The sequence below is a fragment of the Antrostomus carolinensis genome, unplaced genomic scaffold (genome assembly GCF_000700745.2).
Source record: "Antrostomus carolinensis isolate BGI_N321 unplaced genomic scaffold, ASM70074v2 scaffold7688, whole genome shotgun sequence".
Classification (NCBI taxonomy): domain Eukaryota; kingdom Metazoa; phylum Chordata; class Aves; order Caprimulgiformes; family Caprimulgidae; genus Antrostomus; species Antrostomus carolinensis.
The window spans coordinates 1-19837 of NW_010332277.1; the positions used below are offsets into that span (position 1 = coordinate 1).

The 19837-nt window shown below is 39.3% G+C and overlaps 1 protein-coding gene across 1 annotated transcript in view; it reads right to left on the minus strand.

Annotated features, from left to right (window-relative positions):
* Positions 1-10690: 10690 nt before the first annotated feature.
* Positions 10691-19837, minus strand: part of PATJ (PATJ crumbs cell polarity complex component) — a gene marked incomplete at its 3' end in the record, with an annotated part of 115933 nt that continues 106786 nt past the window's right edge. Inside the window, exons 30-33 of the mRNA XM_010173458.1 lie at positions 16981-17073; positions 12049-12120; positions 11431-11548; positions 10691-10824 (exon numbers count right to left, since the gene is read on the minus strand). Of these exons, the coding sequence (XP_010171760.1) occupies positions 10691-10824; positions 11431-11548; positions 12049-12120; positions 16981-17073 (417 nt within the window). The remainder of the gene's footprint in view (positions 10825-11430; positions 11549-12048; positions 12121-16980; positions 17074-19837) is intronic.

The following is a 19837-nucleotide window of genomic DNA, read 5'->3' on the forward strand; positions in this document are numbered from 1 at the left end:
TGGCCTTCTTGGCCACTTGGGCTCTCTGCTGGCTCACATTCAGCTGCTGTCGACCACACCCCCACGTCCTTTTCTGCTGGGCAGCTTTCCAGCCACTCTGCCCCAAGCCGGTAGTGTTCCATGGGGTTGTTGTGACCAAAGCACAGGACTTGGCCTTGTTAAACCTCAGACAACTGACCTCGACTCATCTATCCAGCCTGTCCAGATCTCTCTGCAGAGCCTTCCTACCCTTGAGCAGATCAATGCTCCCACCCAGCTTGGTGTTGTCTGCCATATGCTTCTGTTGAGGGCTATCGAAGGGTCTGCAGTCCAATGAAATGAAGGTGAATGCACTGATACTGTCTATACTGCATGGCTAAATAAATCACCGGGAAGCCAGAAGAGTTCCCAAATATGGCAAGAGCACACCCGGTTCGTACACGATGTGCACCAAACCTGTTAACAAGTGGTAACGCTTACCAACCCTGCCATGCAGTGTATTAGGAGGTATTTTGTAAGGTGCAGATTTGAGCTGTGGGACAGCTACACCCCTCTCTCTCACTCTACCAGCACCATATCACAGTCATTGCACAGTCTTCTTGAACAAAGGGAAGGCACACGAGTGACAATTCTCACACTGACTCTGACAAAAGAGGGTTTGGCTATGGAAGAAAAGTCAACGGAAAGAAGTAGAAGAGTTTGTGGAGTTTCTTGGTCAACACCTGGAAGAAAAATGTTGGTGTAGAGCGACTGACTACTGACTAAACAGTAAGGGCATGACAGCATTATAGAAACCACCACCCGATCTGAGAACCCACTTATGGCAAATACAACTTGTAAAATGTGCACAGCATGACCTATCTACATGGCATTGCCTTCTATCTGAGGGAGGGGAACAGCCCTGGACTCTCAGGGAATCGGATCCCAATTCCCCTCAAACTCTGGGTATTTTTTTTTTTGTGCTTGATTTAAAACAACTTCAGAAACCTGGTAGGGGAAGGATATCAAACTCACCCATCAGCAGAGAGCACAAATAGAAATGCTAACGTTAAGAATTAAATTCAGTAAGAGTGGCAGTTTAATCTTTGTATCTTAAATGTCAAGAACTGGTATGGCAGAGACCCCAGGCAACGACCACATAGCACCGTCTTGATTGAGCCTTTGGGAGAAAGGTGGTAAAGTCAGCTTCCTATTCAGGAAAATCACTGACCAAGCGAACCTTAAAAGCCTGCAGGACCATAAACAGAGGTGAGAAAGTCTCACAAGCTGTCTGGCTTTAGGCTTGGACTGCTCACACATTTTCTGCAAGTTTATAGCTTCTGAGACAGTCTCTCTAGTGTTCCTTTTCTTCTGTGCAGCTGTTCTTCAGGAGGACAAGCACCAGCTTTCAACACAGGTGTCCTTTGCCACTGAAAATCAGCCCCCAAACTGTTACTTGCAAATGCTAGGAACAGAGGGTGAGGGAGCAAAAGGACACAAGACATGAAGGAGGTTCAAACATGAAGTACCACAGATATTTTGATGAAGATCTAGCATGTGATAAAAGGTGGATCAGTGTTCAAAGGGGGAGATTTCAAAAGAACTGAGGCAGAGAAATCCCCACATAGCTGGTGGTGGCTGGATTTGACAAGGAAAAAGGTTTGAATTTTGGTTAAGAGGTTCTTGCATGGTACTGAATAGTCCTTATCTGCTGCAGATCATTCACAACAAGCTATTTCTTTAGCTGAGCTAACATTAACTTTATTTTGAGTTTATCTTTGCTGTGCTATTTCAGTCTATGAGACCCAGCTGTGACTTTGATAGAACCAAAGGCACTTCATAGAGGTAAGGTGAACCACTACACATTGAGGACTGCAATGATCATCAGAACAGAATGATACCGGGTAAGACACTCAGTAAGAAATGAGTTGTTTGAAAGTCCCAGGCCATGTTTTCCAAGATGTGCATTTCAAGGTGGTAATTATTTGACAAAAAAATCCTCAGAACAGTCCTGAGAGTAGAAACCAGATCCACAGCTCTTCTCTCCAGCTACAAGGCTATCTCTACCACCAGAGCATCACCAGCTGTTGGTCCCAGACCAAGGGACCATTATACAGGGAAAGATCCCAGACAGACACTTAGAGCACACACAGACAATGGAGCTGGATGTCCAGGTCAAAAGAAAGACACCAGATTTTTGGGAACCTACATGGTTGGGCAGTGCTAGAAAGCAGGCAGGGCAAACTGTGGGAATTACATGAATTTTACATGCCTGTATCTCAGTTTGGTCTGTAGTTAGGTGGAAGAATCTTACCACTAACCATATTATATATGTGGTGTAAGAAATGAAGCTTTCTGTGTGAACTAGAGTACTTTCCTGAGGAAGCAAAAAAATACATTACATATAAAACAATATCCATGAAAAGATGTTTTCTGATTTAGTTGACAAGTTGTGTTTTCCTAAGCTAATATTACACATTTCCAACAAATTTCCTACATAGCTACAAATGTTGTACTAAATTAGCATTTATTAAAGATAATAAAGCTACGAGGGTTTTTGCTGACTGCAAGATTACAGACTTATCTCTTTCCCAGAGCAAGTGAAATATCATTAGTTATTTCCTTTTCAACTTTTATAACACTTTGTCCAGAGCAGTAAAATTGTCATTTCATTTTTACAGACCGGTTCACAGATAAAGTAGAAATCAACTAGTCGCACGGTGCATTTTGCTGAAGAATTAGCCCCATATAAGAATCTCTCAGTAGTTAAAATAAATCCAGCTGCTGGTTACTTGTAGGCAGAGGAAATTACAACGGTTATGTTATGATCTATGATTTTCCATTTGCAGATCTAAATGGAATCTAAAAGATAACGGTTCAACGACAAAAGCTGAAGGTCAACTCCAAGCAAATCACTTGACTTCTTAAAGGGGTTTATCTAATGCACCGTGCTGGATATACCTCCTTCTAACACTCTGATATTTTGCAATTGCTAGCATTCACAAACCATTAACAGGCACCCAAAATCCTAAGCCAAACACTACTGTAATAAAACAGGCTATATAATGTAAAAATGTATTACCATCTTAATGTAAAAGGCATTACATTGCATGATACTGAAAAACTTCTCCACTCAAGGTCAAAACAAAAGGTCTGTTTCCTATTTAAGAACAAGTCCTTGCAAGAGATGGTGTTCACTTGCCAACTTTCATAAAAAAGATTAATCCACAACATCAATATGAATATAATTTTTCATACTAAAATACAGATTTATTTTAAGGAAGTGGATAATATTTGTATTACATTTTATAGGCCCCTATAGTTACATCTGGTCCTTATTTATTTAAATTTTATTCAGCTTGCATAATATTTTTGCTTACAGTTATATTCTCTCAGATCAGAAAAGCTAAAACCTGAAAATTCAATGGCACTATTCATTAACATTCCTTCGGTCTGCAGTCATAGACATTTGCAAGCTCTCCTTTGATTCTGAAATAATAAAACTAAGGTAATAAGATGTTTAGTGTAAAAATATATGACTTAAGTCAGAATGATAGAAAGAGCTATGTTTCTATGAATCACATGCCAAAGCAAACCAAAGTTTTTCAAAAAGTATACACGCTCATTTTAGAGGGAATAATAAAACACAGGAGTATATATTAAAATGCTAACTCTCTCCCTCTCATTATTTTATTAAATAAGAAAAATATGAAAGTTTACAGTGTACAGTGCACAACACAGGTTAGAAAGGATGGGTGAGATCCTGAATGCGCATGACACAGGAAGCCAAAAGCCAGTGGCTTCAACCAGCAGTGAGCAAGACACTCCTGAAGTCCCTTCTGACATGTCCTACTGCTTTTGTATATTGTTAGCTTAAATTTCATGGTTGATTTACACCCCTGGAAGACACCAACTAGCACTGCTAGGCAAGCTAGCAGTACGGTCAGCTGAAGCCTTGCCAAAGATCCATCAGACAAATGATTTGCAAAAACTTACTACTCTAATTCCCTTTGGTGATAACTCATGTACAAAGCAGTTTGGTTTTTTTCATGCTGTTGTAAGCTAACATCCTTCTGGAATTATGATGAATCCACCAACTTAATTTCAACATTATCCAACCAAGAGATAAAGCAATTCCTCACAATTTCAAGCTAACTGCATTTACCACTCTGTCATTAAATTGCCTTCTGTTTTACAAATGTGGGTGATGGTTAAGAAGTGATTGCGTTTTTTTTTTCTCTCTCAACCACAAACTTTTCCTCTACAATACCCAAGCCATGATTAAAAGCTTCAGGCTTCTATTACCATTTTTCATTCTATTGTTCCAATCACTGTGCGACAGACTTAACAGCAAGAAAATCTATAGTCAATACATTGCTGAAACCCTCCTGAGGCCAATATCTTTGCTTTTCATTTGTACTTACAAGGTAAGCATATTCCACTAAAACAGTTTCAGTCTTAGCTGCACTTGATGACTGTCTACAAAGTCGCTCAGACCTCGTCTATCTATAACTGACGGAGTTATTTTTGCCTGAATCTAAATATAACTGAGGTGGGAGGGAGGGAAGAAAGCTCAACCAAGGGTGAACCTGTTTGTTTAGTGACACAGAAGTCACACCAGTCCTCATGTTTAGGTAGGTCCCCACTGCTGACTGCAGCATGGCACAAAACAGAGAGAGCAGACTTGGCTTCGGTATTAGTAACAGCCTGCTCTTGGCAGCGAGGAGATCCTAGCAGGGTAATTAGCCCTCACAGCTCCAGGGGCAAACATCAGGTCTTGAACAGCTGCAATTTAAAGTCACAGTTTTCTTGATTATTCCCTTGTCCTTCTGTAACAGATGGGGTTTATGCAAGGTATGACTCACCTGGACTGCCAGAATGAATCTAAATATTCTTCTGTCAAACTGCATCCCCACCATCACCAAGCTCCCCCTGCTCTGCCGCAAGCCAGAAAGCCTTCTGGGCTAACCAAGGTGATTAGAAAAGCTCTTTCTGACTCTGGCATTACCAGCTCTCACACCAACCAGTGTTAGCTGAGTATATTCTGTTACTTTTTGGAGCATTGCTCAAGTGTTCCAATTCCCTGGCTTTGTGAAACATTTTATTTTACAGATGGAGTATCTTCAAGTTTGTTAATTGCCTTAAAAATGCTTCTTATTAAAGTCAGCTGAAAGCAAAAGTAAAAAAATATATTTATCAAATTCAAAGAAGAAAACCCAGTATAAAAATTCTGTATAAGAGGTTTGTTGTTGTTTTCAATTAAAAAAGGCACAGGGTAAAGATTGCTTCTTTTCTTCCTTGCTGTGTAAGGTTCAGATAATGACCATCTCCTGGCTGCTCCACCTCCAAGGAGCCCCTAGGTCACCGCTCCTGCAATCTTTTCTTCTTTTATATCATAGGTGCCTCTTCAGTACTTAGCAGTGATTTCAAGCTCCAGCTGAGCCTCTTCGCTCTCCTGCCCTCCCAGGGTTTTCTAACTCTGCCTGGAGGGAAGGTCCCTGTACCAGCCTCTACCATCCTTGAAGCTGCTGAATCCCCTCCGGCATATCTGAGCATCTTAATCACCCAGGCAGCAAATACAGAGTCAATAACTATGAGTAATCAACTCAACCATTACTAAATTATTCAGCTGGAAGCAAAACAGTGCTCCCACCTACAAAGAAAATGTTTGTATCTTAGAGCGATGCTTTTTTCCATGTACTGCCAAGAATAAAATCCCTGTACATGGACAACCCTGTTTTATAGGAAATGGCTCATTGCAAGTTGCCAACTGGACAAGACATCGCAGTGTTCGCTCATTTTGGGGTGGTAATGGGGTTCGGATGATTTAACCCCCCAGGCCATCTGGAGATGTACCAGGACACTTTTTTTTTAAACAATTCCTTGATGTCCTGTTCTCAGATGATTTAAGAAGAAAACCTCATAGAAACTTTCTAGCAAAACAGTTTCAGATTGAAAAGCCTATTATTTGAAACTAAATTATTTGCCTTGAAACAACTTATGAAGAATGCAATGAATCAAAAGTAGAAAAACTGAGGAACGTTTCCTAAATTTATAGTGAACAACTGGACTATCTAGTGCTGCCAGTCCTGTATCCTGCAGGGTTGGTCCTTCATCCCAGACCTGCATGGTCCAGCATGGGCATCCTGGTTTTGCTAGGTCAGAGTTTATTTTCTTCTTAGTAGCTAGAACAGCTGTGGTTTCGTTTCAGTGTAGGATTTGTTATGAGATGCATGTTGATAAAAGTACTGATGTTATGAGTTGCTGCTGGAGCTCAAGGCCATTGTGTTTGGCTGGTTCACAGCTGCATTAGGACTGGGAAGGAGAAGCGCAGTGAATAGCAAACCCCAAAATTGGCATTTGGATGTGCCAATGAAATATCCACATCATATCACGTCATGTCAGTGTATTAACCAGGGTTGACCAGAAATCAGGACTACTCTCTTGGGGATCGCTCGGGCTCTCACTCTTCCAGGGTTTGGGGACTGTCTGTGCTCCAGGATCACTGGCTGGGACAGGCTGGGCATTGTTCAGCGGGTGGTGAGCAACTGCACTGTGCATCACTCACTTGTATATTCTGTTATTACTGTTGTTATCATTATAATTTTATTTTAATTAGTAAATAGTTTTTATCTCAACCCGTGAGTTTCCTTGCCCTTTTCCTTCCAATTCTCTCCCCTACTCCCTCGGGGGCGGGATGAGTGAGAGAGCGGGCTGTGTTTGGCTGCAAACCAAAAGAGGGAAACCACCACAATCTTTAGTGGTGGTTTAGCTGGCACGCTGCGGAGGAACGCCAAAGTCTGAAAGCTCCACGTGTCTCTAAGAGTCACAGCTCATCCAGCTGGCAGCCCAAGCACGAGTGTACTGCCCAGTGTGCTGAGCTTTGCAGTGCCTGTGGCTCTCGGAGCTGCGCCACAGGCGTTGCCCAAACAGGTCTGTCACATTCATGAATCCCAGGCGTCCCATGGTTGGAGTGGTCCAGGCACCCTAGGAGCACCAGCAGCTGCTGAGTGACAATGACAACCCTGTCAGGTTTATGGCTGCTATTAGCAGTAGTGGAACGGACAAACATTCATATATAATTTAGCAATCAGGGGGACGAGGGGGCAGGACGGTGTCCTGGGGAGCAGAGGTAGAGCCTCAAACCTTATTTTGGGATGTTTCTGAAAACACTTTTTTTTTGTTTTTTATTCCCATTCTGAGGTTACTTTTACAAGTTTGATTGGACTACAACCAAAAAGAAAAAATCTTCTCGCAAATGGAAAGCCCTGTACTTCAGCCAGCTCCACTCTGCAGTTTAATTGCTTTAAAGCAGAGGCCATGTGTTGTGTTCTCTCAGGGGTACATGGGAAGGTGAAATGAAAGGCAGTGAAGAAAAAAATAAAAATAAACTTTTAGAATAAAATGAAATAGGATTGCTTAAGGGCTATAGCAGTCTAAAGATCAACGACATGAAGACAACTCTCAAGGACAATCCTTCCTTCCTCGTGTCTTTTCTACAAGCACATCTTTGCAGCTGATGCCCTCCTGCTCCCCTAAGCACACAGCCACAGTCTTTGCTTATAATACACACAATTTGAAAGGTTTTGCAAGTTTAATGGGATGGTCACCTTCTCAATAAAAAACATTTCACAGGGGTTAAGGCATCACTTTCCAACCTCCTGAACAAATTAACCTCCCTGCTCACAGGTTGTATTTTTCAAGTCTCTACTTGGTGATTTCTGATGAGATTCCTAAGGTTATGACTTAAAAGTTGCACTCTATATTTCATTTTGAAGCACTGCGTCCCTTTTAACAGGCTGCCAGATTTATTATTCTAAAAGCTGGGACTGTACATCATGTCTTTAAGAAAGATCCAAAATATTCCACAGTGAGCTTTTCCCATCACACATGAGCTGCTGTTGTGCACCACTGTTGACTCCTAGGACTCAGTTAAACATTTTTAGGTCAAGTGTATTTTAATATCCCATAGATGAGGCCCTTTACTCTTGCCATAGCCCCCTTAGATTTGAAAAGCTCTGTCAAGACACAGTCTCCCTCTATTCTCCATACCAATAAATTACTTCTGAAATCCTGGGAACTGCAGTTGATATTCTTCATCATTTCATAGGCATTTACACACCTGTGTGAGTACAAGATAAAGATACTCCAGTAGAAAAGGGAGGAAGAAAGGGATGTTGATGTCTTTTTTTTCTCAGAGGCCAAAAAGGTAAAAGCAAAAGTCTCTGCAGCTGTTTGTGGTGCATACAGGCACTGCTCCTGCAGATCCACCCCTGTTCTGCCACGCCGTTTCCCATCTCCAATGGAGCACATTTCCATGGTCCCATCAGCCCATCTCATCTCACCTCACCTCTATCATCTGTGTGCACCATCTGAACTACAAAAGCACAAAAGACAGCATCCCTACTTCATGTCTGCAGAGATGTCTACAAATGGTGCTACTCCCATTCTTTCTGACTTTGACCTGACAATTCCCATTTCAAAAACAGTTAAAAAACCCTCCCAATCTCGAACTACTGAAGCCAGTTACAGCTTCAGTTTAATTTCTCTGCACTGCAGAAAACAATGGGTTTTGGATACACAATTTCTGCCACACGAGACCTTCAGAAGTGATGAACTTCTATGACACATAACACAGACATAAACAGAGAAGCTGTAAGTCAATTTATTTTGCCTTTTTTAAAATACAAAAGATGTCCATCTATGTCCTCGAGTTAAAAACAAATGCTGGAGAGAAAGACAAGATACATCACTCAGTTCCACGTACCTAATTTTGTTATATTTCCTCTCTAGCCCACAAAACCCAGAAAGACAGCAACTTTCCTACAGTCCTGAGTAGTATTTTCTTTTACCCCTCCATATTTCGTTGTCTGAACCTCATTTCAACCCTTGAACAAAAGATCAGCAGTACAAAGTAGACAGAGCAATGATGATCCCACCAGCTAAAAACATGACCCTGGCTACCAACTTAGAGGAGAAGGGTTTGCACGCACCATTTTGGTTAAGTAAGTTACGGAGAATCCCAGAGTCTCTGCATGTGGTAAATGATCAGATTAGCCTGTGGTATCACAAAAGCAACTTGTTTCCTCTGAAACAACATTGTTTGCCTTTGAATGAGCAGATTCAGAAATAGGAAAAGAAACAGGGACTCATTTTGGTTAAGTCCTGCAATGGGAGGATCAAAAGTGTGGGAAGTCAGACCTCCCTCCCTTCATGACTTTCAGTTACTGCAATCAAGAGCATAGATTTTTAAAATAAATTCCTAGGAGGACACTTTAATGAATAAACTAATGAAAATATGATACTTAACCAAAACCATTTATTCAATTTAAAGAATAAAATCCTTTGCATTTTTCTCCTCTGCTCTGTAAAGCAGATATTTATAATTTTCATTTATTTATATTAAAATCTCATGAAAGACATGTACCAGATTGTGTCTGACAGACTGCCATGCATTATTTCCAAATTCCAGTTAAATGAAAAAGCAGAGAGATGACTAATGCTCAACTTCTTATTTGAATTTACTCAAAACTGAGGAGTTCAACAAAAAAGGGGAAGAAAACAGTGCGCGGCTGGACAGAGTGAAAACCATAAAGTGTGATTTAAGCCTTCAACGTAACTCAGACCCATCTCCTTGTGAAACAGAGCAATTCATCCAAACTCTGTATAATCACAGACGTGGATAAATGGGACCAAAAGCTGAACCTTTTCCAATTTCAGCTTTAATACTGTAAAAGATACAGCCTGCACTTTGCAAAACAAAATTTTCTTTTTCCTTTCAACTTCCTTGTTTTTTATTTATTTATTTATTCTTGGTCTGGAAATGGATTACTACATTGCAACTGTCTGTAGCTGCTGATACTCAGAGTACTTCATTGCTTAACCATGCACCACCATGATATTTTTGGGAACAACTGCACCTAACAGAGCAGCTCTATTGCTTTAAGTGGCCCTGCAGCAGGGGATTAAGGAGAACCCAGTAAAGACACCTCTGCAGCAGACTTGTTTACTGAAAGAACTGAATTTGACATTTAAAAAACCCAATCTGACATTCTGTTATACTGTAACATAGCATCTCTTAAACTGAAAGTGGAATGGAAACAGCAACAGCACAGGCAGAGATGGGTTTAGCATAACTAACTTGCTGAGTTTACACTTAAATTGATTTATTTTAATTTAGCAGAAGATTTTTTTTTAAAGAACAGCATAGCCAAAAGCAAAATTAAGCAAAAGTTCACACAAAACAATAAGAAATTACCTTTGGTTTACCTCTGTTCAGCAAGGGCTTTTGCTGGCAGAGTGAATAATCACAGTTTGTTTAAACAGCTACTAAGCATTTATGTTCTCAAGACAGAGGTGTTAACCTTGCTGAAGCAGCTCTACCTCTGTGACATGCATTTCTAGTCCAACCATCCTGGTAACTTACCTGCTTGAAACTCTTAATTCACAATGGCTAAAAAAGAATATGCATTTGTGAATTGTGAGCATAGCAGAAAGCACTACTGAAACACAAATCTTTCAATTTAAACAGGAACAGAAAACAATTGATCTGATACAAGGCAAAAATTACCAATTTGTTATTGGAGATTGTAGTTGCTGGGTTCTCCTCCCTGAACTGAACAATTTATTGCAGCAATTACAGATTAATGGCATCATAAGTTTCTATGTTTTCCTTGCCTTTATCTCCTATTCTTTAACAAAGACAATAAGTATGAGTTTAACAGGAACTCACCAGTGGAGTGTCTTTCCCGCCAACGATGCTGAGTCCTAGGCCTGACCGACCCTTAGATATCTCTATAGTCATCTCCTGCCCTGGAACTATAGGACATGTTGCTGGATCCACAGGCAATGGTGGTGGAAAGACACCTGAGAACATGAAAAGGTAAAGTTAAGTCACACTATTCAATGAGAAAATGAAAATCATCAAGGGAATTGTATGGGAGCCACTAATTAAGCTCTTGTATTTTGCTCTTCACCTTTACAAATCTAAACTGAACTATTACCCTGAGTCACATCTCAAGCCTCTAAATCAGAACAACTCCAGAACTATGGGAGGAAAGGTTCAGAGTAAATGTCTGGGAGGATATTTAATTCAGTTATAACTTATACAATTCAGATCACGATGGCAAGGTGTATTATTCCATTCAGGACAGATAAGGCCGTGTCCCAGCACTGCGGAATGGACAGGATGTCCCAGATTGCCTTTCCTTCTGTTTATATTTTAATTAAAAAGAGGAACAATGCTTTTGTACATAAAAGTCAAGAAAAACAAGCAAAGACATTTTCAAGCTCTTAAAAATTATAAAATGAGAGAAAAATACAAACACTTTATAAAATAACTTAAAATAGGTGATTTAATATTCCAAGAAAAAATCTCAGCAAAAGTTATTTGGAAAAAAAAAAGAAAAGATTCATCCTGGGCTAGGGAACTAAATACACATTATATGGGTGGAAAAAAGAACTGGTTCATACTACGGCTGGGGACTTCTGCCTCTGGAGAAAGATAAGTAGGTGCTGGCACCAGGGGTATCTCCTGTAAGTTGACTGGTACTTTTGTTGAAGTTTTGGATTGTTTGATCTGGTTGAGGACCTAAAAGCAAAGTAAAGCAAAAGAGATCAATCACAGAAAGGCATGTTATGTGGACATCATAATTAGTTGTTAATTATTGAACCTTATTAAAGCCACTAAGTCAATAAAAGAGAAACAAGCAATAAGCATAGATGAACTGAAAACATTCTTTTCATAAATAAATGGAAAATCAGGATGACTGGACAACTTGGATAATTGTGCTTCCAAAAATGCTCATTTAGAAAGTAGGAACAGGACTTCACCTTCCTTACCTGTGCCTTGTTGTTTTGTTTGGTTTTTTTTGTTTTATTTTACTTTTAAACAGCAAAGAATATCCTTGACATTAGCCTGTGTGTCTATTTCCACATAATTAAAGAGAAATAAATAATTTTTTAAGTTTCTCCCCAATTAAATTATTTTAATGTCTCCCTAGTTAACCCCTTTCCCCCATAAATCACGTAATCTCCAAACAGATCAAGTCCCCAGAACCCCCCCTTATTGGTTAGAATAAACACACATACATTTTCTGGGAGCTGCTCCTCTACTTCTTGTGGATCCGCCAGCACTGGTTTGTCAGCTTTACATTTCACATCCTAAAAAATTAAAAAAGAAAGTGAAGAGTATTGAAAACATCATATTAGCTTAAATAAAACGTCCTCCAAAACTCAAAATGGTGATTCTAGGCAAACACAGTGATATTTTGTCATACAAGTACACTTCTAGCACAACACAAAGCTGAAGCCCAGAACTTAGAAGTGGAAAAAATAATACGAATATAAGGAGTATCAGGAATTACTAAAAAACCACCAAACAGTTTTGAAGGCATGCAAGGTAAGGAAAGGGCTTCTTCGGAGGAGATTATCACACACGGTCTATATTGTTCCTGAGCAATAAGAAGCTCTAAAGAAGGACAGGCATCCTCTGGGGTGACAGGGACAGCAATTCCCATGCTGTGTGCAACCACGCAGGTATTTGTGTGCCGAACCTCGAGCACACAGGTAGCTGAGACTCTTGGGTGCCTACAGCAGGAAGGGGTTTGAAGTTATCTGTTGTCTCCTTCCCTCTCCCCTTTTTCAGCAGTCCTCAGCAGCACCGAGCACACTGCCAGCACTTAAATAAAGTAACTGCTTAAAATGCATCATCCAGCCTCATTATAAATATCTCAAACAATGGCATTTCAATCATAGGCTCCACTTGTACCCTAATTTCTTTCCATACTCTTGCAATACACTAAAAAAATATTTTTCCTCTCTTACTTCTCCAACTGCTTCCAGATAGTTACAGTGTCCTCCCCTTGTTAGCTCTTAGCCAAACTTAGGTCACTTTGATCACAGTATTAATTAGTTATCGTACCTCATGTTAAAAAAACCCCCCTGATAAATAGTCTAGTTTTCAGAAAAGCTGAGTACCAACTTCAAAGACAACAGAGAGATTCTGCATCTCAAAAGAATTTCTAATTAAGATGACAATTCATACATTTTTTTAAAAAAATACATAAATCAAATTTTAGGTAACAAAGTTTGAAAATACTGGCCTTGTTTCCTGGAGTTTTATGATGTTAAATCATGCCAAGCCCCTCAGGCTTTTTCTTTTTCCTGCATTTTTTGCTGCTTTTTTCTCCAAGCTTGCTGTAACCATACAACTGTAACTGTTATCCAACCGGATAACAAGCAAAAAGATAAAGTGGTGATCTCATTGTATTATCAGAGGTGTCAGGGGAGAAATGGGACGACTGCTTTGTCTTTTCATGAGAGATTGTTTTAATGAGCAATGAAGAATTATTTCATACTTCCTTTTTTCATTCTGTCATGTGACTAAAATCTGAAACTTCAACTCGCACATCAAGTAAGCACCAAGCATCACCTTTAAATCTCTCTGATCTTCTCCACTTAACTCAGACTATGCTAGAGGTACCTGAACAAAATAAAAAGATTTCCAGCCCCTCAAGCACTGAATTGTACACTCAGCATTTGTCATAAGCCTGCGACCCAACTGGTTTATTCTAATTCAATGCCCTCAAATGCATCCAAAAGCATTTTTATGAAGCCCCTCCTCTTTGTCAATCATAGAATCATAGAATGGTTTGGGTTGGAAGGGACCTTAAAGATCATCCAGTTCCAACCCCCCTGCCAGCAGCAGGGACACCTTCCACTAGACCAGGTTGCTCAAAGCCTCATCCAGCCTGACCTTCAACACTTCCAGGGAGGAGCAGCCACAACTTCCTTAGGCAACCTGTTCCAGTGTCTGACCACCCTCACAGTGAAGAATTTCTTCCTAATATCTAATCTAAATCTACCCTCTTTCAGCTTAAACCCATTTCCATGTTTCAAGGACACGTTTTCTGTTTGTGGTAAAGATAGATTAGTGTTCCAAGTTCAAAACTTATAAGGAAATTGAACCCATTCTCACACACCAAACATCAGCTGAATCATCCCACCTACAGGACACTGAACTGCGCACACTTTCTGCCAGGACACTGATGACACAAGGTGCTCAAGCCATGACACAACGTGCTCATGACACGACGGCTGCTCAAGCCACTTTCACCTGTCTAAAGTTAAAAGTTTTGAGAACATCTCAAAGCCCCATATATCAATTCTTTTCCAATGATACCTTGTGGAAAGCAAGATAGCTACAGTCCTCAGAAAACAACGGCCTTCCATCAGGCCACCTCAAACCTCAGCTAATAACATGCAAACTTTGCCTAACACTTCCACTGGCTCCAGTTCAGAAAGAAAGTTGTTTTCTTTCCCCCTTTTTATCATCCAAGTCTACAATGATGTCCATTATATAACTTCATACTTTTTAAAGTGATGAAGTGACAACAAAACTGATCTTGGGAGAGACTGACAAATTTATCAGCAACAAGTGATTACAGAGTGATGTGAATTCTTAATTTTTTTGTTTTATTACAGCTGTCACTTGGTGAGACATCCTGCCCATGCTTTGAGCTGTACATACTTGTGGAAGATCTCTGCTGATAAGCACGTCCTTTTTATTTTCTCAGTGAACTTGATCTTACTTGTTGACTTTTACATTCCTGATTTCTCCTGACATACGACTGAGAAATTCAGTAACAATGGTGAAGCAGCATTAGGCTCTAGTAGCAACCATCACGCTATGAAAAACAAGGCACTGTTTTCTTTTGCCTTAACAGTCACTAAGAGACTGCAAGAGAAATCTCTTTTCCTCAAAATAATGAGCTGTCTTGTGCTGCACTGCAGTGTCAACGTCTTAATGCCGATCTGACTACAAACCCATTTCCTTCTGGTCAGAAGGGACTGATCACAACCATCAGCATTTACAAGATTAAGATACTCTTCAAAATATTTGCCATGTAGTTTTGAAATCCCAATTGAAAGAAAACTCTGAAATTATAAAACTGATTTTCACCACTATTTTTCATCCATTTACACCTCTAAACCAAGAGCTGGCCCAACTGAAGGCATTATGGAATGAGCAGTTGGATCTATAGGTATTCGAGTACTTTGCTATGGGTCTATAAGCATTTGAATACCTAGCCCTTAACTTTTCAGTATCTATGTATCTAATGGAACAAGCAGTGATTGTTCCAATATCCAAATATCCATTGAACAAAGGCAGGGCTACACAGCCATCAGAAGAGTGACACAGTCACTACCTCCTGATCTCACCAGTAACCCAAGACAGGTCGCTTCCCCTCTGTGCTGCAGTGGGGATAAAACTACTGGCCTGCTGGATAAAGCATTTTGAATTCTAAAGATATAAAGTAAATTGTAGCAGCCAGTTGTTGTTACATGAACAATTTAAGTGGAAAGATGAGATAACGTGGTATGGAGAGTGGGCAGGAAAAGCTAAGTACTATGGTGATGTTCTCCTCACCTCGAGGCTCTCAATAAATCCTTGCCTTTGTCTTCTCTTACCTTTCTGTCATTGCCCTGTTCTGGACAACTCTTACCACCAACGCTTTATCTTTCTCTTTTTTTTTTTACCTTGCAGCTTAAAATACTGTAACTTCTACCCTTTGGCAACACAGTTCCCTTCTTTCTTGCTTCAGGTTTGAAAAGAAGGTGTCAATATATTCTTGGTTCCCTGCTGTTCCAGTGGCATCTTCCCTCCACACCTATCTTGGATTGCTGCAATTTTTTTTTTCACCATTAAATTAGAACTTCCCCCAATATCTTTCAAAAAGATTAAATTGTGCACAGCACAACATCCTACACCACAAGTTGATTTTTGTACAATATATTTTATATATTTTTATTCACTTCAGTCTTTGAGCAATTTTTCGTATTCCTTTGTAATCCTTCGAAAGTTTCTTGCAAAGTTGAGCAAGAACAGCAATAAAACCAGGTGAATTACACCTGTAAATACATACAGTAAAACTCTGATTCATTTATATTCTGGTGCATCAAAGGAGGATTCTGCACAAAGCTACCAAATACAAATAATACAACTTTTTTGTAATCCATTAGGAACACAAACCAATCAGTTTTACATAGGTGGTTAATTCTGATGCCTGAACAGCGCTTAACATTTCCTAACTCTTGGAGTTCATAGACTCATTAATTAAATACTTACTAGCTATTGAACATTATGTATATTCAATTCATATTTGCAAAAGATATGATGGAGCAGGAAGACAACATCTAAGAAAAAAAATAAATCCAGAAATGTCCAGTGGACAGCACACACAGACTGTGCACGCACAGCAAACCTCAGCCAACACCCTCCCTGAAAAAGGAGAAGGCTGTTGGACAAAAAGATTGTCTCAGCAAATTTTATGTACCTCTAGGTTAGTCACTCTTCCACATCTTTAGTAGTTTTCCATTTTAAACTTTTAACACACAGTCCAAGAAAAAGAGATTAGAGCTGCACCCTGCAGGACTTTCAGATTTCTGATAATGCACAATCCTGACATATTAAACAACAAAAAACTCCATCTGTATCAATGAGAGGTTCAGTATTTATTACAGGGCACACTGACAGTACCACATTAAACCAGAAGTTATGGGCTTGATGTAGAAATTACCGAGAGTAACTCTATAGCTATGTTATTCAGGAGGCAAGACTAGATTATGATAATAGACATTTTGGCCTTAGAATTTATGAAGCTATGAATATAAATAAGAATATGATTTACAGACCACGCTTTTTTCTGAGGTTTGTTACACATGGATAGCAAGAGTGGAAACTCAATCCCCTAACTGAGAAAAAACTCAGGAGAGGGCCAAAATGCTACATAAGAACTCTTATCTCAATATTTTAACAAATTACACTGACTGTTTAGCTCATGAGAACAGTCGATGTATGTAAAGCAAAGAGCTTGATTCTGCTCTTACATGTACTGGATATTATCTGACAAAAGCGTGCTGTCATACTCCAACACAAAGGCGGAGAGAAAACAAATCAAGCCAATAAGCCTTCATTTTCCAAGCTCTAATCATCATTAAATATCACTTTAAGTCACTTACAGCTTTGTTGGATTCCTCATCAGTCAAACTTTTCATGACAACTTCCAAAGTCGGGTCTTCTTCGCTGCTTGCAGGTTCGGTGCCACCATGATCCTGGTAGAAAGGATTGGTAACAGTTTTTAAACAGAGCTATGATCCACAGTAATAGCTAAAGAAAGAAATTAGACCATTTTACCTTTTTTGTTTTTCTAAGCAAGTAGCAGAATGAAAAAGTAAAAAGATCTACAATTAAAGCAACCTAATGTCAGGAGACAAATTAACAATACGTTTTGAAGGACAGACCTTGGTCTCCACTTGGCCAGGTCAAAGCACCCCAAGGTAGCCCAACACTAGCACTTAGGTGTAGATTTGAGTCAACTTTCAAGGCCAGACTAATCCCTATCAACTGTGAAAACTGTTGAGTTTGTATTAAGAGGTCTTCTCCAGACTTGTGAGGGAGAGTCTCAGGCAAAGAAATCCAGTTTCCTTCGTACAGTCTTAAGAGGTCGGTAGCAGCAGGACTGAGTGCTCCACCCTGGAGGAATTGATAAAGCCAAAGCTCTTCTGGTTAGAGCACATGGCCACCAAGCTCAGCAGGTTGAAGCCAGCCCTGGACCACAACCCGCAACCTGAAGTACAAATGTAGCCTCAGGATTCGGATACTTCTGCATATTACTGTGAGAATATGGCAAATGACAACTACTGGAGAACCAGCAAATGAAGATAATGGTCCAAAAGACCTAAGTATTTTCACCAAGATGTGCTCCAGAACTTTCTCCTGCATGTTTTTCTCTTTCTGTAAAGGATTCTCAACAAAAATGGCACTTGAACATAAAATACCACTATATTAAGTAGAAAATCTTGTCTGATCAGGATTTTCTGGTATTTTCTCTAGATAATAACAAACATATATTTAAGAAGTAGATACTTGCAAGAAAAATTATTTCCTTCCCATACCAACAATTAAAGTTAAGATAGATAGGAAATGTCATATTTTCAGGGGAAACTAAGTTAGAATTAAAAGGTATCACTAATTCATTACATGTAAAATTTAACATGTTAATTTTCCTTCCTCCCTTTTTTAAACTAACCAGATCCTGAATCTGAAAAGATTTATTATTTTGATCTACTTTATTTTTAAATAGTTTTAATACATTTAAGTTTTTTATCCCAATTTGGAGCTGTTCTCTCTTGCAAAGCAAAATGGACTATGTGCAACAAATCCAATTTCAAGATCTTCAGTCTCAGAAGCAAAATTATTTCTGAATTTTCATTAGATATTTCACATTTAAGTGCACAATGAGAATTACACAAATGTCCCAACCGCCACTTGAGCAGGTAAAGTACCTCTGCATTCATACAAGGTTCACTCTGTTCAGTACTGCAACAAAAGAGCTCATTTTGTGGCTTTCTGATGAATGAAACTTTTTAAAAACAGGTATTTTACAGTAATTAATATTTCATATACTTTGCTTCTGGTGGCTTGCCCACAATATTACACCACAAAATAGTCTAATCCTGTCCTGCAACTCCATGCAATGAAGCAAGACCCTGTTTTAAGGCATATTTACTGATTATCACTTTCCATATTAAAATACTTTAACAAAGCTAAAAAGATGAAGAAAATTAACACAATAGTAGACAGTAACCATGGCACCCTGATATTCTGTTACACTAGCCAGGCTATTTAATGTGATCTGACCAGTTTCATGTACGGTGTATGTAACATACAGTGTTAAATATTTATTTGGTATTTCAAAGATATTTGAAGGTATAATTTCAAGATATAATGCACAGTCAGTTTTGTTTTGCTTTGTTTAAAGACAGGAACATCTGACAAAGGAAATGAATGTTAATTTCTATACAGCAACAGTATCTTTTAGTTACATTTATTTTATATAATAAAAAGACACTAGCTAGAAGTAAAAACCTGCATTTACTAATAAAATAGACACAAAGTAAATAGTAAGAGCTTGCCATTAATGCATGAAACTCAACCCACAAGCATCTACCTCTAAAAGCAAACACTGCACATGAGGCTGAGCGTTTTGGTTTCCACATGCTGGTAGAGTCTAATCACAGTCATTTGACCACAGCACAGAATGTGCCTAAACAAAGCTTGGTGGTTTACCCTGAAGATACAAATATTAAACAAAACTGGGAATAAATGCTAGTATTAAAGAGTCAACAAAAATAAAATTAACTTGGGCTCTGTCAATTGTAGAGTAATTTGCAATCCACCAGCTGCACCTGAGACATGCTGCTTCTATGGAGGAGAGAATGAAAAAACAAAGCACTGTCCAAAAATTACTCAGATTCAAACAAAAACTAAGCAGCTCTTGCCCTGTCCAGCACTACGCCTGTATGGAAGTAGCCATGAGTGGAAATATAATCTGGAAAGCAATAGCAAGCGTGCGAACAGGAGATTTATCCAGCATTACCTAGCATGGACCAGAGCTGTGGGATCACAGTAATGCTTGTTGAAATACCAGGAGTCCAATGCACATGAATTTATCAATTCAGGGCAAGACCAATCCCCAATTAAATTATAAAACATCTTTTGCTTTATTAGCTCAAATAGAAATAGAATTAAAAAGCAACAGCAAGGCTAACCATGTACTTTATCTAGAAAATTTAGTTACACCATATCAAGATGTCAAAATGATAACAATGTGGTGACACTGCAGGGATTCATGGTGCCCAAGAGAGCAATCAGTCTACACTGGGGCTGAGACAGCAACTATAATGAAGAAAAACATTGGTAAGATTACCACATGAAGGAAGTGTTTGCATTGGAAGATTGTAAGCTACACACCAGGTACTAGAGCTCACTGCTTAGACAGTCCTCATCTCCTCCCATGGGAAGGGATGAGCAGGA